At 30.2% G+C, this 18,677-nt stretch overlaps 3 protein-coding genes across 3 annotated transcripts; 2 read left to right on the top strand and 1 right to left on the bottom strand.

Annotated features, from left to right (window-relative positions):
• The first annotated feature begins 3,884 nt into the window (after nucleotides 1-3,884).
• AOS (allene oxide synthase) lies at nucleotides 3,885-5,724 on the top strand. The gene is given in 1 exon segment (NM_001247904.2): nucleotides 3,885-5,724. A coding segment is annotated over 1 exon segment (1,605 nt). The 5' UTR covers nucleotides 3,885-3,950; the 3' UTR covers nucleotides 5,556-5,724.
• Nucleotides 5,725-7,832: 2,108 nt separating this feature from the next.
• On the top strand, nucleotides 7,833-10,136 carry LOC101243887 (tetrahydroanabasine acetyltransferase). Its single transcript, XM_004238156.5, has 2 exons — nucleotides 7,833-9,272; nucleotides 9,445-10,136. Exons 1-2 carry the CDS (start codon nucleotides 8,470-8,472, stop codon nucleotides 9,968-9,970), a joined length of 1,329 nt encoding a protein of 442 aa, XP_004238204.2. The 5' UTR covers nucleotides 7,833-8,469; the 3' UTR covers nucleotides 9,971-10,136.
• On the bottom strand, nucleotides 10,038-14,438 carry LOC101268862 (wall-associated receptor kinase-like 14). Its single transcript, XM_004238155.5, has 3 exons — nucleotides 13,338-14,438; nucleotides 11,538-11,615; nucleotides 10,038-11,383 (listed from the first exon to the last, which is right to left on the bottom strand). Exons 1-3 carry the CDS (start codon nucleotides 14,050-14,052, stop codon nucleotides 10,137-10,139), a joined length of 2,040 nt encoding a protein of 679 aa, XP_004238203.2. The 5' UTR covers nucleotides 14,053-14,438; the 3' UTR covers nucleotides 10,038-10,136.
• Nucleotides 14,439-18,677: the final 4,239 nt, after the last annotated feature.

Genomic DNA, 18,677 nt, shown 5'->3' with positions numbered 1-18,677 from the left:
TCGCTTCAAACGTAATGTTCAAGTCAAGCTAATATAATGTTAAATAGAATTTGTTACTTTTATATATATATTTTTAAAAATTATTTGATTTGGAGTTTTTAGTAGTTATATAAGTTTTGGGTGAAAAAAAGAGTTGAATACTTCAAATCAAATTCCTAAATTAATGTTAGTACCAATTAGTAGTACTTTTATGCAACGGCTAACTCATGATTTTGCATTCAGATCTTATGCCTCAAATTTTAGAACGTATATTTTATGAAATTATATATTTATTTACGTACTGAAATATTTTTAGTATACTCCGCTTCGAGATTTGTCCAACCCTTCGAAGACAAGTGATCATGACTATGTATCTATTCGAAAACTTAAAACTTACTTTGTCCTATTGCTAAAATTGTTTATAATATAAATTAGTTTCCTCTCGCTGTCACCTTCCAATCATATAGTTATATAATTATTATATTTATATATTTTATGCTACATTTTATATATGAGAGAACAACAAAATTGGTACCAACTCCCATGAAAATTATTACAATTGTATTTTTTTATTTATTATAAACAGCGTGGGACATTAAAATACTTCCACACAAATCTTGAAATGATATGAGGACAATTTCTTTGTAATTTTAAATTTTTTGGTTAAAAGTCTTTTGTTATTTAAGTAAGATATTGTATAATTAGATAGATATATTACTATCATGTACCTTCAACTTCAAATCCGTTGATATGATTAGCCTTTTTTCAAAAAATAGATACCTTTATTTAATTAATTTGTGAGGTTAAATTAATTTAAAAATATCTTTTAATATGATAAAATGACAATATTTCCCTCACACGATTTCACTAAAATAATTTTAGTATTTTAATCTTTTATGTAGCTCCTTGATCTATTAATCAACTATGAATTTAGTACTTTCTTCGTATACTTTACCATATTTCTAAAATTAGAAGCTAATATTTAACTATAAAATTTTAAATTAAAGTTTGTAAATTTATCATTAAAATACTCTCAAAGTTTCGAAACAAAATAGCTGCTAAATTTCATGTGGCCTACTACCAAGATCCACATGTCAATTTTTTGAGATTAATCATTGAATACCTCCACATGATTAAGCATTTATAATCACTAATCCTAAAAAATTATTTTTTTAAAGACGGTCTCTCTCCAAGCAATGTTTAACATAATAAACATAGTAATCTAAGGCCTAAGCCTCAGCTCATGTTATCACTCCATACTCAATTTATCAACTCTTATATTAATTATATTAAACTAAATCAATCAAAAATATATTTTCAATATGATATTATATTATTCGTTTTTAATTAAATTGACAATTAAAATAAATGAATGGAGCACACGTAAGTATAGTAAAGATCAACAGTGAAACTAAAATTTTTAATAAGAAAGTTTAAAATCTAAAAAAGTAAATTACGAACTAATCAAAAGAATTTCAAATATCTATAATAACATTAATTATATAAATAATAATATTTTTATCGAAGAAAAATCGAATAGTAGTGGGAATAATTTAAATGTGCCGGCAGAAGCACAACATCTTAGATTTGGATCAAAATGTTTGACCACTGCAGTCTTTGACTTCCGTCCTACAATCGTTTTCACAGGTCAAATTCAACGCCGTCCAGATGGAAAACTAAATATGTGGTGTTACACGTATAACGGAAAATTTGTTACATTCATTTCACATTTAAGTATCGTGATTTTCATTTAAAAAATTAAAATTATTTGCTTGATAACTAATTAAAGTTATTCAGATATTAATTAGTTATAAAATGATTATAGATTTCCTTTTGTTTTTAAATTGTGAATTAAATATCGTATCAATATTATATGTGAATAACTTGTTTCTTATTTACCCATCTGATGTCGTATAAGTAAGAATAAGACCGTTTGTTGTCTATTTAATTTATTATTCTTACTGTTTAATGTAAAGCTTTAAATTAGGTAACTACAGTTTATATAATATTTTATGTAACTATAGTTACTAACAAACTGAATATGAAGATAAATGAAAAGAGGGGGAAATGTTCTTTCAAATGTATAAAAGTGTTTTTTTGTTGTTGGTGAAAAAAATATATTTACTAATTTAAAAGAATAATGTCATCAACTAGTCCAATTTTGAAAACTTAGTATAAAATGTTATTATTATTCTATATAGACTATTCGATTTGACCTTAATATTTGTGTTTAACGTGAAAGCATCACTCCCTCACATCGTGGGAAGTATTAAAAAAATTCATAAACGAATATTGAAACATTAAGTTTGTATATTATAAGTGAATTTGGATTAAGTGAATAATCTTTTTTTTTTCTTTTTTTTTTTGGGTTTTGTTAAGGTCAAATTTATACGGAAAACGGATAATGATTTGACAAAATGAAATATTTAATCTACAATTTTCTTTACAGTGTTTATCCTTGTTGAAATCAATTTTCAAATAAACATTTTCTCAAGAGTGAAATTAATTTTGAAAATAGAGTAAATAAGGAGGGGTTGGGATTTCTATGCATCACTTCCCTGTTCATTTTGCTAGTTAGTTATATTAAAAATAAATTTTTAATTTTTTTCCATTTTGTTTCAAAAAATCAAGAAATATTTATTTCTTAAAAATAATTTTTACTTTACCCCTTTTTTGTTATTTATAATCATTTCTTAATAAAATTTTCAAAAAATATTAAATTATTATATCCAACAAACTTCAAGTCATTATTTTACTTATTTTTCCTTAAAATGTATATCAAATCAACACTAGACAAGTAAAATTAGACGAAGCTTGAAGGAAGTATCACATTGGATGCTTGACTAGAAACTAGCAAAATGGCAACAACAACCAAAAAATGGAAAAAATAACCAATATATCTTCGAACTATTGTAATTGGTACACAAAAATATATTCCAATCTTATTTTTGGGACATTAATGTTTTTGTCATTAAAAAGTATAGTATATATATTCTTCACTTTAAGACAAGACTAAATAGGGACATGTGCCACAATTCTATCAGTCGATTCGATATTTAATAAATGTCGATATAATAAATAGAATTATGACACGTGTATATCTGTTAGTATAAAGTATTTACATGCTCTAGTTTTTGAATGACAACAATACCAATATTCCACAAATATGATGAAAAGTATTTATATTCATATATTATTTATAATAATTTGATGATATATATTTATTTTTTTAAAAAAATATAATTCTAAAAAAGCAAATTTGACAGAAACCACATGTCAAAGTGGACGGAAAATGAAAAACAAGCCAACATGAGAAAAGCAATTATTAATTTAGTAATTTTAAGAAAATAATGAGGAACAAAAGGAATCAAAGGCTGTGGCATGAAAATAAATAAATAAATCATTTCTAGTTAGATCCCAAAAACAATTATTTCTACTTAGATCCCAAAAACAAATAAAACACGAGCCACGCTAATAAGAAAAGTACCACAGAAACCAATAAGAAAGTGCCGCTTTTTTTATATATAATTTGTCGCACGCCTTTGTTATGCGTATTACTATATTATTGTGCCATCAAGCCCACCCCACATACCATAATATATCATTTATATCTTACGACTAAGACTCGAGATAGATTCAAGATTTTTTTTTAAAGTATTTGAAATATAAAGAAGTAAACACATAATGAAAGATTAACGTATATCATAATTATATAGAAATAATAATTTTAATCAGATATAAATAGTATGATTTTTTCTTTGTTGCGGAGGGTTTGAATTTTCTCGATCCTACTTGACTCCGCTTGATTAAGACCTAAAATGTCATCACCTTACTTTTGACATCACACATTTGTTTATTTATAGGCAAGAATACCCACATAGATTTCTCATTCTCATTCAACTATATTGAACTCAACCTTCTCTTGTTGAACAAAAGTCAAAGAGTTCAATTCTTGATTTTTTCTAATAGAAATGGCATCAACTTCTCTTTCTCTTCCTTCTCTTAAGCTACAATTCCCCTCACATACATCATCATCTTCTCGTAAAAATTCATCGTCTTATCGTGTTAGTATTCGTCCCATTCAGGCTTCGGTGTCTGAGATACCACCTTACATTTCATCACCATCACCATCACCATCATCATCGTCATCACCACCTGTTAAACAAGCGAAACTCCCAGCCCGAAAAGTCCCTGGAGATTATGGACTACCATTAGTTGGTCCATGGAAAGACAGACTTGATTACTTCTACAATCAGGGCAAAAATGAATTCTTCAAATCAAGAATTCAGAAGCATCAGTCTACTGTTTTTCGAACGAACATGCCACCAGGTCCATTCATTTCATTCAATCCAAACGTGGTTGTTTTGCTAGATGGTAAAAGTTTCCCCATCCTTTTTGATGTATCTAAAGTTGAAAAAAAGGATCTTTTCACCGGTACTTTCATGCCATCCACTGATCTCACAGGCGGTTATCGTGTTCTCTCCTATCTTGATCCATCTGAACCAAACCATGCCAAATTGAAGAAACTCATGTTTTATCTCCTTTCATCACGACGCAATGAAGTTATTCCAGAGTTTCACAATAGCTACTCCGAGCTATTTGAAACTCTGGAAAACGAACTCTCCACGAAAGGTAAAGCTGGGCTCAATGCAGCAAATGATCAAGCTGCATTTAACTTCCTGGCTAGATCCTTATATGGCATTAATCCTCAAGACACCGAACTTGGAACCGATGGACCTAAGTTGATCGGAAAATGGGTGCTGTTCCAGCTTCATCCTTTGCTAATTCTCGGCCTCCCCAAGGTTCTTGAAGACCTTGTTATGCATACTTTCAGACTTCCCCCTGCCTTGGTGAAAAAAGATTACCAGAGACTGTACAATTTCTTCTATGAAAACTCAACTTCCGTTCTTGATGAAGCAGAAAAAATTGGTATTTCTCGCGAAGAAGCTTGTCATAATTTGCTATTCGCGACATGTTTCAATTCATTCGGAGGAATCAAAATCTTTTTCCCGAATATGTTGAAATGGATAGGCAGAGCAGGGGCTAAACTCCACAGCCAATTAGCTCAAGAAATTCGTTCAGTCATTTCATCAAACAGTGGGAAGGTCACAATGGCTGCCATGGAAAAAATGCCATTAATGAAATCAGTAGTCTACGAATCCCTCAGAATTGAACCTCCGGTAGCATCACAATACGGCAGAGCAAAACACGACATGGTAATTGAATCCCACGACGCATCATTCGAAATCAAAGAAGGTGAACTCCTTTATGGGTATCAACCATTTGCAACTAAAGACCCAAAAATCTTCGATCGATCGGAAGAATTCGTCGCCGATCGGTTCATCGGAGAAGAAGGGGAGAAGCTGTTGAAACACGTGTTATGGTCAAATGGGTCGGAAACTGAAAACCCATCGATAAATAACAAACAGTGTGCCGGAAAAGACTTCGTCGTACTGGTTTCAAGATTGTTGCTGGTCGAATTGTTCCTCCGATATGATTCGTTTGAGATTGAAGTCGGTGCATCTCCATTAGGAGCTGCAATTACCTTAACTTCTCTGAGAAGAGCCAGTTTTTGATTAACACTGGCTTAATTAAGAAATTAGTAATCTTGTTTAGTGTATTATATTTCATTATTGTGTTATTAAGAAATAATTAATTTACAGAACAGAGCATGCCGGCCGGCGGCGGTATTTGAGGAAGAGGCCGGTGATGTGTATAGTTTAGTATAGTAATTATTTTTTGTTGGAATATGGAATGTGTAACTATGTTAATGATCAATGTAATATGTTGTTCTCAATAAATACAATAGTTAATTCACCCTCTAAATTATATAATTGAATTTATAGATTTTTGTATTGTAATGTGGTTAAGCAATGTGTATAACACAGAAGAAACAATAATAAAGCAAAAATACATACAGAAGCTAACCAAAATTATTAACCTAATAGATTTTGAATTTTACAATGACTGTTTTATAAATAGGAATTATCGTATGGAATAATAAATTAATAATATAAAATAAATATAGTAGATATCATTTGATTTATTTGTGTTCCATAGCAAACTGTTTGTCAGTCCCTCTCTCTGTTTATTCTCGTTCGCCACTCTCCCTCTCTCGCTCGCTCGCCTCTCTCGTTTTTTACAATTCTAAATTGTGTTTCTAATTATATAAAGTGAGAGAAAATTGTATACACACATGTAAATACATATATCTCTATCTTATACACTTATTATTATACAATAAAAGTACTTTCATGCCAAGGTCTCTTTTGTCTTTCTCTCTTTCTCGATTTATATAAATTTAAAAGTATATAATTTCTCTCTTTCTCGTTTTATAAAATTCGATTCAATTGTATATTCCCTGCCCAAATCTCTTTTGCCTTTCTCCCATTCTCGTTCTGTACAAATTCAAATTATTCATAATCGTCCTATACACTTACATTTATACAATTCGTTTTATATACTTCGTTTTATACATTTCGTTTTATACAATTCTATGTCGAAGTCTCTTTCTCTTTCTCATTTTGTACAATTCGTTCTAACAATTTGCTTCAATTGTATACGTATAACGAATTATACATATATATGTTTGCTATAGAGCATAATTATGCAAAATTTGCTATAGCATACAAATATGAATTTTATATTTGCTATACGTGAAAGTTACCTTTTCAAATATTGATAAATTGGGCTCTTAAATAATAAAGCAAAAATATAGGAAGAGATTCCTCTCCAATACACTAATCTATTCAGTTTGTTCAATGCATCCTACTTAATTTAATGACATCTGTCAATTAAAAATCTAATGGTCAATATTTATTAAATCTTTAAATTATGATCAAATATTATTAACCATGGTTACTACGCACTATTTCTCTTTCTCTCTCCTCTCTTTCTTTCTCACTTAATTGCGGAAGAAGAAACTTTTACTCAATCATCAAAGAATTTGCTTCATTAACAACAAGATGCTTTTTCTTTTCATTATTTTCACACCGTGATCAAAGAAAACAAAATTTAAAATCCAACACATGCGACTACTTCATTGAAGCATGGTTTGATTACAATGGTGATCCACAAAACTCTGTCGTCTTCTTCGTAACATCAATTTTTTCAATTAAGAGTTTTTGCAAAATCAAATCGAAGGATCTGAAAAGGGCACAAAAAATGTGTAGAAAAATATTTTTTCATAAACTTTTCTTTTCATCATTGATGAAATTTTAATTAAACTTTGTAAGTGAGGTATTAATTGAAAAATTATCCATAATTAAAAATAAAATGAATTTATAGTTTTAAATATCAACACTATAAATAAAATCTAGAAATCTATTGTTGATTTGATGCAAAAAAGAAAAGATTTGAAAAAATAAACTATGGCAGAGAAGAAAGGATTTTAAGCACAACAAGAAGTGAGAGAAATATTAACTATGGTAAAATTCTTTAATTAACCAAACAAATCTGAGCTATTAGATTATTTGCATGACACATTTTAAAATACTTAAAAGGTAATGAAAGAACCGGAGAGATTCATTACTGTAGAGGAGTCAAATCCAAAAATACATACAGAAGCTACCCAAAATTATAACTTCATGGATTTCGAATTTTACAATGATAATTTTAAATATTGATAAGCTGGACTCTTAACGTTATTTTCTCTATGTTTAATAAACTTTTCAATACAAATACGTTATTTTTAAGAAAAATTTATTGAATTTGACTAAATCTGCACTCGAATTTCTAGCGCCGCCTCGAAAGAATAAAATGAGACTGAGGTCCATCGATGCCCGACAAATCATAGGGAGAAACTTGATCTTAGTAATATAAATTTTAGAACGATAAAAGATGGAACACGAATACTAAAAAGCATAAAAAAACAATTTGTTGAGTAAATCCTATGGAGCAACTTCCATGAAACTCGACCTCATGAAGACTCCCACTCATTCACATTTGTATATGTTGCGCAACCTTTTGAAACTCTTTATGGTGTAGCCTGAAAGACAGAGTCATGCATACCTAAATTCAAAACAAACAATATGTGTTATGAACTCATCGTATGACACAAAATCAACATAATTTTTCACTCTTTCTTTCTTCACCATGCAAACAAGAATGAAAATGAACATATATTTCAGTATTAGCTGATTGATGAATTCATATAATTTGAGAGGTGGATTAAACTTTAAAGCGCGGTTATCACTACTTGAGAATTCAAAAGATATTATTATTTATTATTTAATAATGATATTTCATTTTTTATCTTATATTTTTCATAATAACTCTATTTTATGCTTTATTTTTCTTTTATAAATTTATCATTAAATTATAATTACATAAAATATTATTTAACGATAAAATTCATGTGGTTACCAAAATAAAAACAAAAAAAAAGAAAATAATATCAACGACTTGGTTGTTTCCACTATTGACCACCTACCTACCGTTTTAATTTTATATACAAGAAAATAACAAGCAATTATTGTACCGGCCGGAAAAATGGAAGTAACTACCGGCGAAACTAACACAATCTATCCATCTAAGCCGCCTTTCACAGAAAACCATGTCCTTCCTCTCTCCCATATTGACACCGATCGGAACCTCAATTTCACTTTCCGATACCTCCGTGTCTACGTCAATGACGACACCACATCAGACCCATATGAAGTTGTCACCTCCTCCCTCTCCGCCGCTCTCGTCCACTACTACCAATTCGCCGGCTCTCTCCGCCGTCGTCCGTCGGACAACCGTCTAGAGCTTCACTGTCAAGTGGGGGATGGCGTTCCCGTAATTCCGTCGACTGTGGATTGTACCTTGGCTTCAATGAACTACCTGGATGATCCGGATTATAACTTGGCTGAGAAGCTGGTACCCGACCCGAGAGATGAGGAGGCGTTGACCCGACCCTTGATTTTGCAAGTGAACCGTTTTAAGTGCGGTGGGTGGGTTTTCGGAACGGCGGTTCATCACGCCATGTGTGATGGAATGGGATCGACGCTGTTTTTTCATGCTATGGCGGAGATTGCTCGTGGGGAGAAAGGGATGAAGATTGAACCGGTGTGGGACCGGTCGAATTTGCTTGGACCGAGGAATCCCCCGCGAGTTGAATTTCCGGTTCATGAGTTCCTCAGTTTGGATAGGGATTCGTGTCCATACTTGGAATCAGGTAAATCGGCAGTTCGAGAGTGCTTTGAGGTGAAAGATGAGTGGTTGGATAGACTAAAGGGGTTTCTTCATGAGCACTCTTCAGGTTCAAATTATACAACTTTTGAAGCTTTGGGAGCTTTCATATGGCGAGCAAAGTATGTTCTCTTTTCATTTGTTGTTGTTATAGTTATACTGATAATCGAGTGAATGTCAACTTTACACTCCTCAAGTCAAATGCTTCCTTGATCATTGTCATTTTGACATTATGGAAAGTTTTAGCTTATCTTGGCTATATATGTTTGTTTAATTTAATATATGAAAGTGCAGGGCAAAGGCTTGTAAAATGTCAGATGATGAGACAGTGAAGTATGCTTATCTAACCAATATCAGAAGAAGAGTGAAGCCACCATTGCCAGCTGGTTACTGGGGCAATGGCTGTGTGCCAATATACGTTCAGCTCCTCGCAAAAGACCTCATCAATGAACCTATCTGGAAAGCAGCAGACGCGATAAAGAAGAGCAAGGACATCATCACAGATGAGTATGTTCGTTCTTTCATTGATTTTCAGGAGCTGCATTATGATGAAGGGATCACATCAGGGAATAGAGTGAGTGCATTTACAGATTGGCGGCATGTAGGCCACGAGACGGTTGATTTTGGATGGGGTGGCCCTGTGACTGTCTTTCCTCTGTCTAGACACTTAGTTGGGAGTGTTGAACCTTGCTTTTTCTTGCCTTATTCTTCTAAAACTCAAGGTAAGAAAGATGGTTTCAAAGTTTTGGTCTGTCTGCAACAAGAAGCCATGCCTGTTTTCATCGAAGAGATGGAAAAGTTGGAGCATGGACTTGCTTGATTAATTTTACTGTATATATATATATGTGTGTGTGTTATATTAAACTAATAAAAACAACATTTACAAGTAGAGACCAAATTTGGCATATGTATTACTACATTTTCGACTGCTAAATGTTCTTGTAAGTAAATTACTATGAAGAACTGTAATCCTTTACATAATTTAATTACTTAACTATATGATTAAGCAAACTACTACAAGATGGAGAACTTTGCTCACTACTCCATGGATCTTGTACTGATACAGGGGAATAATCCTTTATTATTTTACACTCTGTCGAAAATATATCAATTTCTTGCTTCTTGTTAATGGAAAGATTCAATGGTTTTTCACTTGCATCTGAAGTTGATGATATCGAAGATCCCTCTGATGAACCTGTTATGTTATCTTCCGAATTCGTCCATCTACTTAGCCTAAGTTGTTCCAATTCAATCGCTACTTCCATCATCGATGGTCTCATATCGCGATGAAATGCAAGACACCTGAATGCCAACTCTGCTACTTTGTGAATAGATGAAAGTGTCCAAGCATCCATATGTAGCTCGATAAATGGATCGATGATTTCATCTAAGTTTCCCTTTCCTATTCTATCAATAGCAAGTGCAGCCAAGTTTATTTCGTCTTGAGGACGAGCAAAGTCTACTGCTTTTAGTCCTGTTATGATCTCAGCAAGAACAACACCAAAACTATAAACATCGCTCTTATCAGACAACTGAAAGTTCTGATGATACTGAGGATCTAGATATCCCGGAGTTCCTTGTGGTGCAGTAGAAATGTGAGACGATTCAACCAAACCGAGTCTTGACAGTCCAAAATCTGCTACTTTTGACTTGTAATTGTAATCCAAGAGTATATTACTTGACTTAACATCTCTGTGATATATTGGAGGATGCATTGCATTATGCAAATAAGCTATAGCTTGTGCAGTTTCTGCTCCAATTGTAAGACGAACAGGCCATGGAAGCCCGTTCCCTTTTTCTCTTTGTATATGTTGTGACAAAGTCCCATTAGGCATGTATTCATAAACAAGTATCTGTTCACCATTTTCGATTGAGCAGCCTAAGAGACGAACGAGGTTTGGATGATTGACAGAGGAAAGGAGCTTGATTTCATTGATGAATTGTTCAATGCTATCAGTATCTCTGTGTCTAATTCTTTTGATAGCTACCCAATTGTCAGTTTGAAGTTTTCCAGAATAAACTGTTCCATACGCGCCATTTCCTAGTCTCCGTTTCTCAGAGAAGAAATCAGTTGCTTTTTCCATTTCTTTGTACTGATAAACGGGGATGCTGATCCCTGTAGTCTCACATAACTCGCGGCTTCTTCTTCTTCTGTTTTGGAAATTCAATCTTCGTCGAATAAAGCAGCATATTAGGCCTACACTAACCATTAGCGAAGCACCTGCTACAATACCTGGAGAAATGTATGTACTTTTGATCACTCTAGGTTGAGTTGTATCGCGAAATTGAAATAAGAAAGGAATACAAAAACAATTTCATTTCAACAAGTACTAGAAGTTAAGACTCTGCACTGTCAGCGTATATAACTTAAATCAACGTAGAATTACCTCCAACAAGTACACCAACTCTTGTGGTTCCTCCACATTTGCCTGATAGGTATTTTGAAGGGTTGCATGTTGTTTCATCTGCATTCACACAAAAAACTGGAATTAGAAATTGGACATACTACTCAAGTGTTATGATGGTACCAGAGGTATCGCGTATAAGCCTTGGGTATCAAAAGAAATCCTAATAGGGAACATTTTTTCGTCTTTTAATAGGTCTTATGTGATGCGAATCTAAATTAGTTGAGATTCCAATACAGATACTGAACATTACATAGGAACAAAAATAAAAAGTAATTACGTATCGTATATTACTTTTCAAGAGGGTCCATTGATATTGTTGAGTTACTATCTTCATGTAATATGATAGTGACTTTGTTTCCATTGTTTTACTCAAAACCAAATAGAGTTTGATAGAAAATGAGAAAAAAAAAAAAAAGGAAGAAAAAGCCTCTTGACCAAATGATGAAACAAATTTTGGCAGTATATCTTGATGGAATAACATGAATGGACATTATACCAACCAATCAAAGTATTTAAAATTTGAAGTTAGTGAATTTCTACAACAATCTCAAGTTAATATACAATAATAACTCGTTCACACATAAGGTATGGGTATAGGCAAAAGCTATTAAAGTCTTCGTAAACCTAACACTCGATTTCAGAAGCACCATTTAAGTGATACTCATAGAGTTTGAACATTTATAAGTCTACCCACCTCGAATAACTTTAAATATGCGCGAATATTTAGTCATTTTTACCTGAACTTCAATTTATACGAGATCTAACCATTTTAGATTTGCCTTTAATTTTGGCATTGGTAAGCAACATTATAGGCAACAACCATCACTATTTTTGGGACCTACCTAGACAGTCACGAGTTGTTCCGCTGATGAAGCAAACACATACGTGATTGTCTAATCTTAATGTTGCCATTATTACCTTATTTTATGAAAAAACGACAATCACAAGTTGCTCTTATAAACAATTATAATTTGCTTTTTTTTTCTTGATTTTACCTTTACTTAGTATGAACATGAGAAAATAAAAATTCTTCATCTATTATATTTTATTAATAGTATTCACTATTGACTTTTCCTAGTTCCATAACATGCACTCCATGACCCAATTTGGAGAAAATTGAACCTTGTATAAAGAATATATATTTTTTATTATTTCAATCGATTGACTATTGTAATTTTGCTTTATAATTGTTCAATTTAATCAAAAAGTTTTACTATCAATTATATGTTACTATATTCTTTTAGGCCGCCTCAGCATGCCATCTTTTAATAATATATTTGTGTTTGGACCCATATTTTTTAAAAAAAAAAAATCTAATTATGATGTTTTCCTCTCACCAAATTTGGTCAAAACTCCCACTCATAAACTTTAATTTCATTTAGTTAAACCACCCAACTCATAACCAAATTAGGTGACTTGAAGAAAGTTCGAATATATAAAATATCATATTATTATATATGCAACCTAAAATTTCTAATTTTGAAAAGTCAAATTTATTTTCTTTATGTTAATTCCTTCCTTTAAATTAGAACATGTTTTTTTACTTTGAAAGTTGTTAGAATAAATACCTAATTAAAATAAAATTACCTATAAAGTAGGTGAATTTAAAATTTAAATTTAAATATAATTTTTTTTTTATAATGCGATCTTCTAAAGGTAAAAGTTTAAATTTTTATATGAAATTGTCATTATATTTCAATATATTATCAAGAAAAAGACAAATATCTTGAATTCAAATCTCATTATCATTCATAATTAAATAGAACTTCGTTGACGTACCTTTCCGGCAGCCGGAGCCAGCTAAGAAGCCATCTCCGATGAACCCTTCAAAGCACTGACACCGATATCCCTGTTTTCCATTAATGGGGGAAGAGATTTTAGTACAATTCGCATTAGAAGAACACCTGCAATGTCCATGAACCCACCACCCCAATTGAACCATCTGAACATCCAACGAAACAGCCGAGCTATTCACCGTGGACTCCACAGAAATTGCAGAAAACAGAGAGGCACACCTTGTTTTCGACAAATTCTTCAAATTGATGAAATTGTTCTCACTATTCGTCTCAGAATAACAGCTCATGTTTTCTTTACCACAATCAAGAATGTCAAAATGGGTTTGTATCATCGTAGATGGAATCAAACAGCTAGACTGTGAAGAACTGCAATTCTGGAAAAGTATACCGTTTTTTGAAGTGGGTGCGTAATTTGGGCTAAAAAGACTGTGAATTGCTGAAAATGGTCGGCTGCATTTTGCTAAAAGATTGATTAAAATGGTATCTGAAGTTACTGATTGAACTGGGAAATCTTTCATGAAAATTTCTTCATTTGAGGTACAGTTGAGCTGAATTGGGCAGCCATGGGAGAAACCAAAAGGAAATGGAAGGAATCTGTTTCCACATGAATGGGTACAGTTTGATCCAAGAACTGTGTTTGATGAAAAATTGAGAATAAACAAACAGAGAATTGTTGTAAAATGGAGAGGAAAATTCATGTTTTTGAGGACATGTGAAACAGGGGAAGAGGAGAAAGAAGAAGAAGAAGAAGAAAGAAAATTGGTAAATTGATAAAGTGAATGAAAGGGGATTGGGGAAGAAATAAAATAGTGAGAAGGTGGAGTAATAACTAATCTTTAAATTTCGTTTAATCAGAGCTCTTGAATTTAAATTTATGGAAATTTAATTATTTTTGTTAATAATTATTTACCTCTTTTAATAAATTTAAATTTATGTATATTTAATTATTCTTGTTAATGATCATTTACCTCTTTTAATAAGTATAATAGATATTAAAATGGGGTTATTAAGAAAAACAAAATTTTAAAAATGTTTATTTTTATTTTTAATCTCATGTCTCAATTTTTATGATTTACATTCCTTTTTAGTCCGTTCACACATTTTTATATTAAGTAACTATGAAATGTCTATTTTTTCCTTAATTAAATAACTTACAGTCACACAAATTTTTATTATTTATTTTGCAGTATAATTTTAAAAGTCTTCTTTTTGTTTTTTAACTTTGTATCGAGTTAAATTATCTCACATAAAATGAAATGAAGAGAGTATCTCTTTATCATATTAAAATGAGACAAATTTAAATGGGAGAAAAATATTAAGATGAACGACTTTAATGTTTCTTATTTTTTATATATGAAATGCTTCTTGATTACTCTATTTTTCTTATTGAAAGATGTAAAAACATGTAGGGTAGCAAAATGATATGTCTAACGAACACTTATTTGGTCATTGACTTGACTTATCTACAAGTTGGAAATCTAAAAGCACCCACAATTTATTAGTCATTACATAAATTTTTTCTAACTTTTTCTTTTTGTAACGTTAGAAAGATATGTACCTATCGAGGATTTATTAGCCAGTGACCAAACTTTGCATTAATTAAAATTATTGCTCCTTTACTTTTCACTATTTTGGATACTTTTTTTCCTAGTGGCATAAGAAGGTTAGATCAATTAAAATATGAAATTTATATAATTCGTAAAAGAGTATTTACTAATTATTTTAATCGAAAACAGAAGAATAGGTTGAATAGCACTTGAAATTTATTGATTGAATGGTGGTTATCAAAATATGTTGGAGTAATCTTTCTATATTATAGTCTGAATGTTAATTGATTGAGAAGAGAATATAGCGTAAAATTGCTATATTCTCTGTATTTATTTTTTAAAGCACGTTCTGAATTTTTTTATAATATTCCTTCCCTTATGATTTACTAACTTTTTAGTGAGTTCTGTCTGTGATTCAATTTTTTTAGTATGATATTAAATTTAAATCCATTGTAAATTATGATTTTTGATGTTAAGTTCTATTATATATTGTTCATGCGTCATAAGTTTTGGACGTGAAAGGAAGGTCATGTGTCCATTTGATTTCTCTTATTAATAATGATCATGCATAATGTTGACTTGACATGTTTGAAAACACATAATTACGTGTTGTCTAGACATAATAAAATTATTATGGAAAATGATTAGTAATTCTTAATATTTTATCTAATGAATATAGTAAACCTTGAAAATCATCAAGGATGATTTTCAATGGTAGAATTCAGACTTATAGCTCTATAGGTTATACAATGTGAAAAGTTGAAAAAAAATACTCGAAATTACTCTTATGTACACGTAAGGTTAACCCTATATTTAGCTTCTACATAATTAGGTATTAAAATAATTAAATGGAGGTCATTAAGTCAAGCTTAAGATCCTCTTTTTATTATGTGTTCGAATAAATTAAAGTTGTTAAAGTGGGTGTAAAATATGGGTCCCTATCTTCCTTTTTAACAAAAAAATGTACAAATTTTTCCTGTAATAATGGTTAAGACTTTGGATTATTAAAAACATATGTAAGGACAAAATTGGAAACTTATTTTTTGTTTTTTCTTTTATCAGTTTGAATATTGACAAATTTGCAATGCCACACACGGCAATCAATCTTATTTGGTCCATCAATGGCCAATATTAGTAATGTATCGAGGAAAAAACTCGTTTTCTTTGTTCAAATTTATTAGTCAATAAGCGAATTAAGTACAAAAGATCAAAAATTTTATTCGACAAAATAAGTTATTTTTTACAAAATTATTATTACATCTTTAATAGTCATAAGAAATTAGTCCTTAACTCCTAAATGCAATTTCAATTTTCGAAATAAGTTATCACGTGATTTTATTTAATTATTCTAAAACTAATCAAGCAATTAATTATACTTATTTTTTCATACTAAACAAGCCCTTTTAAGTGCTCATAATCGAATGATTTTGCTTTTCTATTTTTCTAGTAATGTATCAATTTGCTTCTCTATTATTATTTCATCGACTACCAAAGAGGAAATAGAATACCCCAAAATTCTATAAAAGACAATTATTATATTTTCGATAAACTATCAACTTATCTCTTATTGAGATCAGACTATTAAATTAACCGATACACTTATTATATGGGGAAAAAAAATCGCACAGTACGCCGCACCCTTAATTAGTGCTGAAAACTAATCATTTTTATATCAGTCCTACAAATATTTAGTAGGTACTTTGAGAAATATTCCAATCTCACTAATCATGAAATAAAATGTACTTATTAGAACGCCTACTTACTCTAATTTCTTAACAAAAAACCAGAAAAAACGAATCTTACAATACTCTATTTATTAAAATTTTATTATGAAATATGAGAAGAATAGAGCGTACACATATTTTATCTTTATCTTGTGAAAATAAAAAAATATCCGTGACATTACTGCACGAAAAAATATGAGAGGATATAATTCAAGGAATACTAATAGGTTACGTTGTACCTCCAAGGGGTTTAATTGTGGTTAATATGTTAAATCATGAGTGACTATGCCTTAATCATTAGGGTTAATTAGAAATATTGGATTAATTAACAAGTTTAATGATGGACAGTCATGTTTCATTCTACTTAAGAGTTCTATAAAAACTTATTGCTTGTAACTAATACAACATTAAGATTATGGAAAAATTATGATGTTGACTAGATAAAACAGAGAACTAACAATGTTGCTACACATGTTATATGATGTCTTTTCAAGTCTATAAATTAATAATTACTTCCATAATTACAAAATAGTGTAATTTATATTTACCTAATCTTAACTAACCCTTTCATTTTCATAACAAATTATACGTGGAGGCACGTCTTGAAAGCCATGGACGAATTAAAATAAAAATAGAATATCCTACAACAAAATAATTAAGGGGACAAATATTATCTCACCAAATAACAAATGTAATATTCTCATTGATTTCTTTTATAAAATATATTTAATTTCATTGGGTTTTGTTTATATATGTTGAACTTTTCTGTAGAAGTAATCATGAAAACAATTATTTTGGTTGAATACTTTTTAAATGGATTTCTAATCTTTACTTTAATAATAGTAAGTAATGGATGTGTCAACTCTCAAGTTTTTATATCAAATCATCAAAAAAAAAAAAAACTTACTATTTTATAGAGTCTCAATTAATAGGGCCACAATATGCTAAAAACCCAAGTCCACGAGTAGTTTTTGTTCGTGAAAATTTAAATAAATTTCACTAGTTTATAATATTACGAATTCTATCTAATTTTAATGTATTCAGATACATTCAAATACATATTTAACAATTTTCTTTATATCAATATGATGAAAGTAAATAAATTAAAATGATGATCAAATTAAATTTACATAGTTTGAATTTCAATAAGCAAAAATCATAGAATAATTTGGATTAATGTAGAAAGTGATAATTTTTTGCCCACAATAATTGGAACCAATAACTTGGAAAAAATATACTAGAACATATTTAAACAGCACTTGTCGTAATACTGTACTCCAATTAACGTGATAATTTGTTATTAGGACTCTATTAATTTAAAGTTTTGTCCTTATTATTGAAATTTGGAACCCTAAAATCCGGATTGCAATTTGAGTATTTGTTGAACATGAGAGTTGAAAGAGGTTACGTCCACATTTGGTGCAATGAATTGATTATTGAATTATTATAATATCAACCAACTTAAAACACTCAATTTAATGTGTTACGTCATAATTTTATCATCTTTAGAAAAATCACCTTTTAAATTATAAATATAAAACAATTTAAGAAAAATATTTAGAAAGAGTTTCACTTAATTTTTTAAAAAAGAAATTCGAAAAACTTAATGTAATAAGACTCTGATTAAGTTTTTAAAATTTTAGAGAAAATGGCTAAGAGATTCTTATTTACAATTCAAGAAGGTTTTTAAAGCATTTGAAGTGCTTGTTAACACGCTATTATCCTATAGATTAAATATTTTGGACTATTTTTTAGGAAAATCACTCAACCTAAAAATATAATAATTTTTCAATATTTGATTATTTTTTTTGAGAAAAGGGACCCAAATAAAGCATTTGAATAAAAATAGAAGTGAATAGAATTTTAGCAAAACTGGATTAATTAGAATTGATTTGACTCATTTTTTAAATAATAATTTAAACCAAATTGATTAATTTAAATATGAAAATCATTTTAAATTAATTGAAGACTTAAAAATTTGACCAAATATATTTAATGAAAAGCATGAGTGTGATTAAAAAAAATTGAATTATATGAAAATAAAACTATCAT

This window comes from Solanum lycopersicum, chromosome 4 (assembly GCF_036512215.1).
Source record: "Solanum lycopersicum chromosome 4, SLM_r2.1".
NCBI lineage: Eukaryota > Viridiplantae > Streptophyta > Magnoliopsida > Solanales > Solanaceae > Solanum > Solanum lycopersicum.
The sequence above is the reverse complement of the archived record's forward strand: the minus strand, read 5'-3'. Positions and strand labels throughout refer to the sequence as shown.